General features: G+C 42.8%; 1 protein-coding gene across 2 annotated transcripts; it reads left to right on the top strand.

Annotated features, from left to right (window-relative positions):
• Positions 1-2063: 2063 nt before the first annotated feature.
• Positions 2064-13158, top strand: FAM3B (FAM3 metabolism regulating signaling molecule B). Of its 2 annotated transcripts, XM_064647040.1 has the most exons (8): positions 2064-2398; positions 6110-6247; positions 7032-7155; positions 7854-7912; positions 10059-10109; positions 10749-10836; positions 11565-11697; positions 13027-13158. In XM_064647040.1, the coding sequence occupies exons 1-8, from the start codon at positions 2380-2382 to the stop codon at positions 13114-13116; spliced, it is 702 nt and encodes a 233-aa protein (XP_064503110.1). In that variant the 5' UTR covers positions 2064-2379; the 3' UTR covers positions 13117-13158. The 2 variants fall into 2 exon arrangements, with proteins under 2 accessions (XP_064503110.1, XP_064503112.1); XM_064647042.1 differs by lacking the exon at positions 2064-2398 and having other exon boundaries at positions 6119-6247; positions 6980-7155.
• The last annotated feature ends 929 nt before the right edge of the window (positions 13159-14087 follow it).

Raw genomic sequence — 14087 nt, 5'->3', positions numbered from 1 at the left:
ACAGGAGAGGGGGGCCAGGGGGGTTCAGGCTCTGCTCCCAGGGAACAAGGGACAGGACAAGAGGAAATGGCCTCAAGCTGCACCAGAGGACGTTCAGGTTGGTCATCAGGAGGAATTTCTTCATGGAAAGGGTGGTCAGGCATTGGCAGGGGCTGCTCAGGGAGGTGGTGGAGTCCCCATCCCTGGAGGTGTCCAAGGAAGGACTGGCCGTGGCACTCAGTGCTCTGGGCTGGGGGACAAAGGGGTGTTCAGTCAAAGGTTGGACTCACTGACCTTAGAGGTCTTTTCCAGCCTAAATGATTTAGTGGTTTTGTGAAATTACAGGTTTCTTTGTTAGGGTTCTGCCCAGCTTCAAGGTCTTCAGCCCAGTTTCCTGTTTGAGTGGCCACTTCAGTCCTCACAAGCTGCCCTTGGTGTGAGCTGTAGTTTCTTTGGTTCAGTGCCAGCACTGACTGGTGCTGCTGGGGCTCAGCACCCACACACCCATCAACCAGAGCATGTTGGAAAATAGAAATTTTAAAAGCAAAAAACCAAGCCCATGATATGAGGCTCCTGATGGGCAATGCCTTTATCTCACATTATCTGCCACAGACTGGAAACTGTGTGCTGCCAGCACTGTGCTCTAATTTCACACTCCTTACATCTGGGCTGGGAAGCTGAGGAGAAGGAGAGGAGCAGGGGTGCTGCCCCACATCCCAAGTGCAAGTGGTGCCAGGTTTTTGGTGGTATAATGCAAACAAGGAGTGACCATCCTACCCCACCTGGAAGGAAGCCTCCAGGTGATGGTGCATGACACCTTGTTCACAAGGAAAGATGAACCAAGGGCTTGGCCCAGTGGGCTGGTGCTCATGGTGGGACTTGTGTCATCCCAGGGTAGAAGATGATGGGTAGAAGAAGGAGAGGGGGCTTCAGTGGACCAGGCGGACCCTGACTGCTGCCAGGAAAAAGCCCTTGCTTGCCTTCTGGATTGGGTTCAACAGATTCAAAAATAACTGTTTCATCTGGACAATGGATTCAAACTGAAAGTGAGTAGGTTTAGATTAGGTATTAGGAAGAAATTCTTCCCTGTGAGGGTGGTGAGGCCTGGTACAGGTTGCCCAGAGAAGCTGTGGCTGCCCCTGGATCCCTGGAAGTGTTCAGGGCCAGGCTGGATGGAGCTCCGAGCAACCTGGGATAGTGGAAGATGTCCTGGCCCACAGCAGGGGGGTTGTAACTAGATGATTTTTAAGGTCCCTTCCAACCCAAACCACTGTGTGATTCTATGATTATGACATTTGGAGGATAAAAACAGGAAGAAGTTCAGCTTTCCAAATGAGCTGCTGGGTGCCGTGTGAGCCTTCATAGAATGAGATGGGTTGGAAGGGAACTCTGAGATCATCAAGTCCAACCCTCGATCCAACCCCGCCGTGGTTCCCAGCCCATGGCACTGATGCCACATCCAGTCTCATCTTAAAAACCTCCAGGGACAATGAATCCACCACTTCCCTGGGCAGCCCATTCCAATGGCTGATTACCCTCCCTGTAAAGAATTTCTTCCTAATATCCAACCTAAACCTCCCCTGGCACAGCTTAAGACCCAGCCCTCTTGTCTTGCTGACAGTTGTCTGGGAAAAGAGACCAACCCCCACCTGGCTCCCCCCTCCTGTCAGGGAGTTGTAGAGAGTGAGGAGGTCTCCCCTGAGCCTCCTCTTCTCCAGGCTCAATAGCCCCAGCTCCCTCAGCCTCTCCTCACAGCACTTGTGCTCCAGTCCCTTCCCCAGTCTCGCTGCTCTTCTCTGGACCTGCTCCAGCCCCTCCATGTCCTTCCTGAACTGAGGGGCCCAGAACTGGACACAGCACTCCAGGGGTGCCCTCACCAGCTCTGAGTCCAGGGGCAGAATCCCTTCCCTGCTCCTGCTGCCAGACTGTTCCTGATCCAGGCCAGGATGCCATTGGCCTTCTTGGCCACCTGGGCACACTCTGGCTCCTGTTCAGCTTCCTGTCAGTCCAAACTCCCAGGTCCCTTCCTACCTGGCTGCTCTCCAGCCACTCTGTGACCAGCCTGTAGCACTGCAGGGAGTTGTTGTGGCCAAAGTTCAGGACCTGGCCCTTGGCCTTGTTGAACCTCATCCCATTGGAATCAGCCCAACTCTCCAGCCTGTCCAGGTTCCTCTGCAGAGCCCTCCTGCCTTCCAGCTGATGGACACTCCTCCCCAACTTAGTGTCATCTGCAGATTTGCTAGTGGTGGACTCCAGTTGGTTGCTTTCTGCAGAGAATAACTTAAAAGTTATTTCCTTTCACTCCTGGGGCGGTGCAGCGCTGACGAGTGGCCGCTCCCCTTCCCGGTGCTGGCAGGAGAGGGACGAGGAGCAGGAAGAGGAACAGGAGAAGGCAGAATAATGAGGCCCAGCCGGCACTGTGAGTAGGGTTCACCCCTCTGGGTTCGTGCCCTCCTCAGGCAGGAGCCCCCTGAGACCCCTCTCACCATGGGGAAGGGAAGGGAGGGCTGTTCCCAGCTCAACGCCCGGCTTTTAGTCTGGAATAATTCATGCCTGAGTCTTAAATATATTCCTTTTTCAGTTTTTTTCCCTCTGTTAAAGTCCTGCTGCGTACGGGTGGGTGTGTATGAGCGAGGTGGGGCTGCGTGGGGATATTTAATCAGCTAAGCACGGAAAACACACCCAATACTGTGCTTACATTTAGTGCTTTAGTTGCTGCCAAGGGGCAAGTGAACACCTGAGGGAGAGGGAATTTGGGGGTTGCCATAAGGTAGCACTGCTAACACAGGACCCAAGGGAATGGCATGAAGCTGCGTCAAGGGAGGCTTAATCTGGATATTAGGAGAATGTTTCTTTACCCAGAGGGCTGTCAACCAGCACCTCCAGATCCTTTCCTGCCAGGCACTTTCAGCCCCTCTGCCCCCAGCCTGCAGCTGCAGGGGGGTTGTGACCCAAGTTCAGGATCCCGCATTTTGCCTTGTTGAACCTCATGCCACTGTCCTCAGGCCATGGATCCAGCCTGTCCAGATCCCTCTGCAGAGCCTTCCTGCCCTCCAGCAGATCAACACTCCCACCCAGCTTAGGGTTGTCTGTGAGCTTACTGAGGGTGCTCTCCATCTGCCCTCATCCAGATCATCAATAAAGATATTAAAGTGGCCCCAGCACTGATCCCTGGGGGACACCACTAGTGACCAGCTGCCAACTGGATGCAGCCCCATTTACCACCACCCTGGGCCAGCCAGTTCCTAACCCAGCACAGAGTGCCCTTGTCCAAGCCATGGGATGCAGCTTTTCCAGGAGAATGCCGTGGGAGACAGTGTCCAAGGCTTTGTTGAAGTCCAGGTAGACACATCCACAGCCTTCCCCTCATCCACCAGGCAGGTCACCTGGTCATACATAGAAGGAGATCAGGTTGGTCAGGCAGGACCTGCCTTTCCTGTGCTGGCTGGGCCTGATCCCCAGGTTGTCCTGTTTGTGCCATGTGATTGCCCTCAAGATGATCTGCTCCATGATTTTCCCAGGCACCACGGTCAGACTTAACAGCAGTTAGACCTTTTGTACTTTCTCTTCTAATTAGGTAAAATGCTGCACTGTTGAGACTGTTTTGCAACAGAGTTGCTCCTTAGTTTTGATGGAAAACAGTGAAAAATCATTGTAAAGATAAACCTAACAAGCCTATAATAGAAATAAGTGAAAGAAAATCCGACTGATGATCTCACAGATCTTTGCACCCCACCATCTCCCCAAAAACAATCACTAAAATCTCTCAATAAACTTGCAGTTTTCACTTAATTCTTCCTGGGTTTTGAAACTCGTGACTTGGTCTCCTTTACAAATTAAATACATATTGTGTATAAATATGTTGGTTTTTTTTTTTTAGTATTCAAAAAGAGAAAAAGTGAGTTTTGTTCTGCTTGGTTCCACCAGTTCTCCTTATTTGTGCACATTAATTTTGTCAGTGCTCATGTTCACACTGACTACATGAATGAAATGTTGGAGTAATTTTCTGTATTTCCTGTGGGTTTGCACCACTACTAGTCATAGAGTGAGAAATTTCTCATATGTAATAATTAAGGAAATTTGTAATATCTGAAGGTTCATTATATTTCTCTTTCAGTCTTAATCCTTTGATTAAAATACTGTAAATTTCTCACAGTGTCTTTCTTAAAGTCACACAAGTGTTTCTGCAGTGTTTTGCTGGGCTTTTGATTTTTAAAGCCAGGTAGAATGCAGGAATAACCACATTCACAAATACAGGATATGGAGGTAAAATCCAGTCTTTATGATAGATTCTAAACAGAACCTGAGTCAATAAAGTCTACTCTTATGAAAAAAAAAAAAAAAAAAAAAGGGCTAAGTTCCTTCTGGCACATATAACCAGAAGTAAAGTCTCAAGAATGTGTTTGTTGGACTAGTGTGTTCATTCTGCAGTTTTTCAGAATTTGGATGCAGACCAATTGGGCAGAATTCACAGTAAAGTGGTAGAACCTGCAAAACAGGACATGAGGAAGACAAGTGGAAAATTTGGCCTTATTCTAGAGAAAAAGTAGGGCAGAAATCTTAATGTTTATAAAAGGCAGTTCCAAGAAGGAAAGGAAGGGAGCATCTTATAAGTGTAGACTGTTATAAGAAAGATTTAGACTTGATAATACACAGCATTTTCTGGACAGCTGTAAAAGTGAACATACTGAATATTTTTGGACACTGGTTCTGTTGAACTTGGTTTTCAGGACTATAAAAGTAATAATTTTCTTTTTTTTTTTGTTTCAGCAGACCCTTATTTTCAAGCACATGTTTCTTTACACATCAGGAGGTGTCTCATGCCACTGCAACACCTGTGTTCCACAATTGCAGTGTGAGGCTTCCTTGTTCAGCATCATAAACTAGGTGGTGCATTTCTTCTAGATCAGGAATTCCTGATACCATTTCTGGTGTTGAGGAAGAGCACACATTCAATATGGACTTTACATATATTTCTTCATAGCCATGAAAATTGTGGATCCTATTATGTAGGTGCACTGCTAATACAGTCCATGGAAACTCTGATATGGCTGAGGGAAGGTGAAACAGTCACTCCAGTCGTGTTTGAATGTCTCCATCAATGACAGGGACAATGGGATTGAGGGCACCCTCAGTGAGTTTGCAGATGACACCAAGCTGTGTGGTGTGGTTGACACTCCTGAGGGATGGGATGGCATCCAGAGGGACCTGGACAAGCTCAAGAAGTGGGTCCATGGGAATCTCATGAGGCTAAATGAGGCCCAGTGCAAGGTGCTGCACCTGAGTCAGGGAACCAGCCTTCCAGTACCTAAAGGGAGCTGACAAGAAAGCTGGAGAGGGACTTTCTACAAGGGCCTGGAGTGACAGGACAAGGGGGAATGGCTTTAAACCAGCAGGTTTAGATTAGATAGAAGAAGTTTTTCACAATGAGGTGGTAAAGCACTGGCAAAGGTTGCCCAGAGAGGTGGTGGATGCCCCATCCCTGGGAACATTCAAGGTCAGGCTGGACAGGGCTCTGAGCAACCTGGTGGAGTTGAAGATTTCCCTGCTTATTGCAGGGAGGTTGACTAGATTACCTTTGAGAGTCCCTTCCAACCTAAATTATCCTATGATTCTATGAATGCAGTCAGAGGACAAGGTTGTGTGGACAAGGTTGTTTGGGCCTTCTTCAGTTATTTTTACCCAGCATGTTAAAAGGGTGGATGGAAGGATTTCCCTGTATGGTCAGTGTTTTAAACCATTCCTGTGGCATTTACCTATCACAGAAAGTCAATAACAACTGCAAAATACCTGTGTGGCATCTCGTACTTACTTTTCACAGTCAAAATCCTACTAGGATTAAGTTAAATTTCATGCTTCTTTGGGGTATTATGGCTGTGGATTAAAGGGGAGTCTTGGGGAGAGTTTTCTGCCTGAAGATCAAGTTTTAGAAACAAAAGAGATGGGAATAAAACAAATCCTCTCTTGCCACAGCTCTGAGGGCTGTGGTTAACACAGTATATCAGGCAGAAAACAGTCAGTTCGTGTAGCAATGCCAGAAGGAAATAGAAGATTTTGAGTCCTGCTGTGAAAACATCTTTATGTCTTTGTGGGTTTTTTTTGGTTTTGCGTTTTGTTTTTCCCTTCACAGGTCTTGTGAGATTAACAGGGCTCTTGTTGACATCATTGGCTGCTTGGTATTTGGGATTCTTCATCGCTGCTCGGGTACCCCAAACGACGATATCTAATGCTGAATTTCAAGGCATCAGAAAGAAACCAGTGTTGATGGGTGTGTAATTGTATTTTTTTTCTTTTTTTTTTTTTTCTTATACTATGTCTGATATTGTGTATTTATATGCCAAATGAGAAATGGCTTGTTAGCTAAGAAATTACTTAGTATGTGCTATTATAAGAAGGAAGTTGGCTGTGTAAAATTAATTATTACAAGGCCAAACTTTTTCTTGGACACTATCTGTGAAGAAATATGATGTCAGCCTATACTTGCCAGTATGCAAATGTAATTAATTGAACAGTGATGGAAGAACACCTTATTTGTTTGCTGGCATATAAGTGCAAAGCTACAGCTTTGCTTATATCACATTTATTTCCTAATTATGATAAACTGTTGAACCACTAACCAGACTTTGTGATTAGATTCTCATTATTTTTATCTCTAATCTGACCAAGTGGCTTAATGTGTACATTTTTCTCATTCTGTGACTATGTTATTGTTTTAAAAAAAAAGGCTTAAAATGAGAATGATAACTATTAACTTCAAGCTCTTGCTAGGAAACCTTCATCCCTCTAGCCCTTGTTTCCTGTTGTATGGAATAACACGAAATAATTACTCAGATCATATTAAATGGGGAATTTTTCCCTGGATAAGAGTCAATGATAAGTTAAAACCCTGACAAACCTGTGATAATGTTACCATGATACAGGAAAACTGCCAGGATGGGGTTCTGTGTGTTTATATTTGAGCTTAGAGTGTTGGCATTTAGTGATTATTCATTCCATGCAGAAATTGTTTATGCAGCATCCAAGGAAACGTTTTCCCACCTTTGCTGTTGTAGCCCCAGTCCCCAAAAGGCAAAAATGTGACCACTGGAGCCCCTGCCCACCTGGGAATTATGCCTACCGGATCCTCAGTGGTGGGGGCAAAGGAAAGATGGCTAAAATCTGTTTTGAGGATGAGCTGTGAGTACCAGTCTAACTTTGCATCCAAACAAGTGCTTTTTAGTGTGAGAAAGAGTGTGTTGTTTTGGTCCAGTAGCAGCAAATGAACTCCTACCAGGGGGCTCCTATTCTGGTGAAAGACTTCTGAGCATAACTGACAGTATTTAGCTGTTTTGTCCAGTTTAGTTTTGATTTGTGGGCTTTTTTTAAAGCTAATCTCATGTTATATTCTTTGTTCCTCTGAATAAGCTGCATCCAACTGTTAGTTTCCAGTATGATTTTTGATTTCCACGGAGCAGCACAGCAAATTTACAGACTGTTGAGTGGTCAACACCTTCTGGAATTCAGGTTCTTTCATGGCTTTTCAAACTGGACAGGTGGAATAACTTCAAAACCTTGCAGTGAGCTTTTCTGAAGATACAGTCAACAAAGAACAGTGCCACAAACCCACATTTTATATTGGGGGTTTTTTTCTCCTTTATCTTTCTGTCTGCATTTATATGAAGTATTTTCTTGATCTGTCTCATTTTGAAGGACCCATTTTTAAAGGAAACTAACTGATACAATGGGCAAGATTTTTAAGCCACGTGTCTTGTTTACTACAAAGTCTTGAACTAAATAACTGAAGAAAACATAAACATCAGAAAATTGCTTAGCACTGGTAAATGTAACTTTGGACCAGGTTCATTTAGCTGATACTGTACTTATTTCAATTCCAGGCTCATAAGTGAAGGGAATGGTAATGTTGGAAGAGGTATAAACATTGCCAGTGTGAATTGTAAGTAAGAGAAAAAATGTTAGAGAGAAACATATTTTTGCACAGAGATAAATTACATATGTTCTTGGGGGGTTGGGTTGTTGGGTTTGTGGGTGTTTTTACCAGCTAGCATGGAAGGGAAAGGAAAATACTGCAAACTTGATTCATGTTAAATGTAAGAAAAACAAATCTGTGTGAGAAAAACAGTCTTCTGGGTAAACAAAAGAAACATGTTCAGAAACCAGTATAAGAAAATAGAGGATGTGTGCATAGAGGTGGTGTAAGTGTATTTTGTTAGACAAAAAACCTGTAGCACAGCACAGATATCTGTGATCTCCAGCAGTAAGACTGAATTTTCAGCTTCAATCCTTGAAAAAATATATCTTCTGCTCCACTGATAAGGGGGAAGCAGTAACTGGGAAGTGCAGCTCTGCCACAAGGTGCAGCCACGGCACAAATTCATTTTCCAGTCTTGGTCGGTGGACAGAAAGACAAATTCAAAGCTTGATTAATATTAAATTTTCATTATAAGTCTTTATTAGCAGTAGGAATCACTGGGAAGCAGAAGGTGCTCTTTTTTCCAGATCTGGAGGCACCATTTTGATTCAAATGAATGGGAATGATGATGAAGAGCAGTGTCTTCAATTATGGATTCAGGGAAAAATGAATGCCTAAATCCTGTGGGGGAGAGGAAGAAATGGAGTTCTTAGGCACAGTCAAGTTGGCTTTGATCACAAAACACTTACATTTCAATTTTTTTGTCTAAGCAAGATCTTGATCTTGCCTAAACTTGCATGATTTTGTTGAAGGTTAAATTAACCATCGACAAGAATCCATTCCATTTTTTTTTTCCAGATAACTACTGCATTTTTTTTCCAATAATCATAAAAACTTTACTGGTTATAACAGATAAACAGTTAAAAAGTTAGTTTTCAGCAAACAGCTGTAGAGTAAGAGGGAAAATACCCATCTTGAATGCATAAGCAAGATTATGGCACACAGGAGCAGGTAAATCTGTCCATTATCCTGCACCAATCTATAATGAGACACTTTTTCTACATGTCCTCTAATTAGGTCAGTCAAACTAATGACTTTGCTCAACAAGTGTCTTATGGCATCACACTTGTCTTTTATTCCATGATGATAACTTTCTTTTATGAAGGAATATGGTCTTTTGTAAGAAGGAAGACAGAACTATTAAGCCCAAACCAACAACACAGAGGGAATAAAAAACGATTGTGTGAATTTCTCCTGTCTCCACTACAGGCTTTTCAATTTTCTGGTGACCTCTGCTCAGAAGCAACCCAGGCCTAGAATTCTGTTTTACACTGACAGATTTTTGCCACCTTTTCCCCTCATCAGCACTGATAAACCTGCCATGCAGAGTCCTGTGCTCAGCACAATCTGCCATCGTAATTTTACCACAGAGGGATCAAAGACAAGCTAGAAAGGAATCAGGAGCTGCTGGATCTTCTCACTAGAAATTGGTTGATGCACTCTAAATGGAAAAAATCCTCTCACACAGCAGGGGTCCAAGCAGGGTCTTGGATAATGAAAATCAGTTAACTCGGTTTGCATGGATTTAGAAATTTGTAAAATATTTTCAATTGTTCATGTCTTGTTTAACCAAAGATAAGCGTCTGAACAGCAGCATAACTGATGATGAATATTGGCCAAAATGTTTTGGAGTTATTGATTATTTGCATGCCCAGTTTCTGATACAGTAATGATGATTATTGTGTTTCTGTCTGCTGACATTCAAATGGTATGAAAGCTTGAGCATCTCAAACACTTTACAGAATAGTCTTAAGCTCATTCAGATATTCTTAGGCTTAACCAATTTTCCTATCAATGGTTGTGACCTAGTACAGTATATTTACATATAAAAACATGGAAGCACATGGAAATTGATTTTTTTTCTTTCAAATGGGAAGTAATAAAAATGTTTTAGTCACACTTGGTGATTCAAAGACTACATGAATCAAAATATTCTCCCCAAATCTTAAACTCACATTAGTCCATATTCCTATTTAAAAACTGAAACCTAAGAAAGCTCAGAAGCCAAATAATACAAGCAGCCTAGCTTTAGCTGAAACTGGTAAACATATATGCTTATTGAATAAAATAATAATTACTTATATTTACACAAGTCTTTTTTTAATTACAGATAAAACAGGAAAAGTTACATCGACAAAATTTTTTGACATGTGGACAGGAGGTAAGGAAAAGAGTGCAATAGAGCTTTGTTAGTGTTTCAGCACTAAGAAAGGACTTACAGAATTATTCTGCTCTTTCCAATGATTATGTTTGTATCATCAACAGGGGTCAGCTAGAAACAAACAGCTGCTGTCTTCATAAAATATGCTCTGGCCAGATATGCTGACAAATGTTGCCTTAAAAGCTGAATTTCTCCTGTTGGTTGAGATAGTTGTCTTTTTAAAAAAAAAAAAATTATTGTTCTTGTCCCATTTTTTTCTTTTTTTTTTCTTTTTTTTTTTCTCCATTATTTCAGTCTGGTAGGAGTAGCCCTTAACCAGATACTACATCCAGATCCTTCACTCAGCAAAATCCCTTTTCCTGACATATTTTGTCGTATTTTAGTTGCAAAATCATCATAGGAGATATTCTAGTCTGTCTCTTAACATCCTTCCACGTAACCAGAAGGGTGATCTACTCGAAGAGTAGTTCATACACATTTTCTAAACTTTGAACAGTAAGTTACTGAGGAGAAACAGAATGATCTGGGGCACTGGAAGCTGATTCTCTGACCACTTAAAAATGCTTGTGGCCTTCCATGCATGAACAGGAAGGTGACGTCTGTGTGATGAATAATCAGTTGTGTGATTGATTCCCACAGACCACTCGGCAGAGATGATGAGTTTCATCAGGAATGCCCAGGAAGGGACCCTCCTGCTGATGGCGACTCACGACGATGGGAGCACCTTGTAAGCAGGTTATTCAGGCTGAGGAGCAGGGCTGGGAAGTGACTATGGAGTCATGGGGTGAAGGAATGGTAAATTCCACTCTATAGTCAGAGTTGTTCCCTCATTTCCTGCCTGAAAGGTTTTGATTCCATGTCCTTTCCGTGACTGCACGTATCAGGTATGTTGATGTTCCCAAAGATGGATAATTGCGTTGTACTGTTTAAAAGCACCCCAAAGGACACTGCTGTTACCTCTGAGTCACAACCTTCCTTATTCTTATATGTTATTTATCCACACTTACAATTATGATGTGCCTAGTTTTCATTCCTTCTTACATCTTAACCTGATTCTTCGGGTGCTTTTGACTATTATGGGATTTTTAGCTGGATTCATGATATTATAATCATCCAGGAAAATACTTAATCCACATTTGATGCCCTTGTCCTTACTTAAGAAGGGTTGGAATATGAGATAGTGTTTGGGATACATTTTTCTTTCTGCTATGCTGTTACAAACAGGTTGCATTAACATCAGGAACGTGTTGAAGAGGAAGAAAATTCCATGAATTCAGCATGAATTCTCCTGGGGAATTCAATATCATGCTGCTAACACAATTCTCAGGACTTTTTAATTCTCATTTTTGCTTCTTCTGGCTTAATGCTTATTGTAAAGCACGAATCAGCTGTGATCTTTTTCAGCATTTTTCACATCCTGAATTTTTAACACATTTTTTCACTACGTTTTCCTAGGTTGAAAAATGATGCCAAAAAATTAGTAGAAGAACTGGGAAGTAAAGAAATAATGAATATAAAGTTCAGGTCAAGCTGGGTTTTTATAGCTGCCAAAGGCTTCAAGCTCCCAGATGATATCCAAAAAGAAAAGGTCATGTTCATTTTATTTTCACTTTATATTTGTCTGTATATCAAGGTATAACTTTCAGGTGCAGAATCTGTGAGTTATTTATAACAACTGCAGGCTGTTTGTGCATCATTCTGTGCTTTGGAACTGGGCCATGTGCTAGAACTGACTTGTACCACACCAGGACTAAATCAATGGTAGAAAAATTTTGGAAGTGACCAGAGATTCTAAAGAGGCTCAGTTTGGAAGTGTTCAACTTGATGTCCTGTGCAGAGACATTTTATTCTGAGAGGAAACCCAACACAGGTGTCAGGTCCTTGATGATGCTTGATTCCCTCCAAAGCCACGTCAAACTGCCATAGTGGGGTTTTTTTCCCAGAATATTACAGAATCACAGGATGGGTCAGGCTGGAAGGGACCACAGTGGGTCATCTGGTCCCACCTCCCTGCTCCAGCAGGGCCATCCCAGAGCACATGGCACAGGATTGTGTCCAGACAGTTCTGGAATATCCCCAGTGAGGGAGACTCCACACCCTCTCTGGTCTCTGTTCAGGGCTCGGTCACTGCACAGCAAAGAAGTTCTTCCTCCTGTCCAGGTGGAACTTCCTGGGCATCAGTTCCTGCCCGTTCCTCTTGTGCCATTGCTGGGCCCCCCCGAGCAGAGCCTGGTCCATCCTCTGCCCCCTCCCTGCAGCCCCTACAGACCTGGGGGAGGTCCCCTCTCAGTGTCTGCTCTGGAGGCTGAACAGCCCCAGCTCCCTCAGCCTTTCCTGCTCCCAGAGATGCTCCATCCCTTCAGCATCTTCACATCTTCCTCTGGACCTGCTCCAAGAGCTCCATGTCCCTCCTGTCCTGAGGAGCCCAGAGCTGGACCCAGCACTGCAGATGTGCCTCCCAGGGTTGGGCAGAGGGGCAGGATCACCTCCCTGACCTGCTGGCAGTGCTCTTCCTGGCACACCCCAGGACTGGCCTCCTTGGCCCCCAGGACACACAGGGACAGCTCTTTGTCCACCAGGACCCCCAGGTCCTTCTCTGCAGAGCTGCTTCCCAGCAGGTCAGCCCCCAACCTGTACTGGTGCAGAATATTGTTGCAGAATTGTTCACATTTCAGAGCTTCTGCTGGACAAAGGTATTCAATTGAGTGTATATCACGACAGCCATCTGGGAAATAAATAAAGCACTCTGTGTAAGAGAGAAACTGGTGGAATCTTCACCCATAATGTCAAGCATGATGTGCTACTTTGCTTCCCGGTCCCCCTCCATCACCCCTTTCTCTTATATGAGGTTTGACGAACTACTGTGTAAATGGAGAGAATTAAATGTTGATTTTTGAAATTTATTTTATTTTTACAGATAAACCACTCTGACCAGAAGACCAACAGATACAATGGCTGGCCAGCTGAAATCCAAATAGAAGGCTGTATCCCAAGAAACCTGATTTGAACAAATGCATAACTCATTAATAAAGACAGTTCTATATTTTTATATCTATGACTCTTGTGAATGGCCTCCAGAACCCAATAAGCAGCTGAACACTAATTGTAAAATAAGTCATATGCACAGTTTTAAGCCTTTCTTTCCTCTCTGTGGTTTTATTCTAAACTGAAAACAAATAGGTATTTTGATGAAAAGTGGAAATAAAATACTGTTTTGGAATTACAATGCTCAGAAAGTCAGCCATAAAATGTCATAATTTTTGAAAGTAAGTATACAGTAGTATATTTTAGGGGTTTGGTTTTACTTGGATTTTTTTTTTAGCAAGTGTTTTCTTTTGGTTCCCTTTAAAATACTAATATGCAAATAGAGCTTAACCTAAATTGTAGCATAGAATCCCTTGCAAGAAAGAAAATTACTTCTATCTTAGTTTATTAGTAACATTCTTTCTCTTCAGAAAAAGTATGGAAACAGCAGTCACATTTCTTGAGCTGATTTTAGTGATATTGACAACACAGGATAGCAATGTTAACATTGCATGTTAACATATAAAGATACAGTTACTTGAACTTTTTTTTACCAAATTTAAGGTGAAAACCTATATAGTTTGGTTTAATTTTTTTTTTCGCCCTGTAAGCTTAACTTTAAAAAAATGTAGTGTCTTCAAGCAAGCTCAAGTGTTGTTCATGCAAACTACAGAATCAAACACATGGTTGAAAGGAAATCATAGAACCTTTTATTCCATTTCCCCTTTTCTGAAGCACAGCAAGCATGTCTGGACTGTTCTTAACTGCTTAACTCATCACTATTCTTTTTATGCCAGTCCCTTGTTCATCTGTAGACTGTCCCCATCAACTCTCTCCTCCGTTGGCTGAACCCACCTGGTTTGTTTTAATCTTTCTTTACACTTTTCTCAGCATTAAAACATTAGTTCAGCAGCTTCGTGTTTCCTGCTTGAAGCCCTCTTGAAACCTCAAATG

This window comes from Pseudopipra pipra, chromosome 2, assembly GCF_036250125.1.
Source record: "Pseudopipra pipra isolate bDixPip1 chromosome 2, bDixPip1.hap1, whole genome shotgun sequence".
NCBI lineage: Eukaryota > Metazoa > Chordata > Aves > Passeriformes > Pipridae > Pseudopipra > Pseudopipra pipra.
Note: the sequence above shows the minus strand (reverse complement) of the source record. Positions and strands in the feature narration are given on the sequence as shown.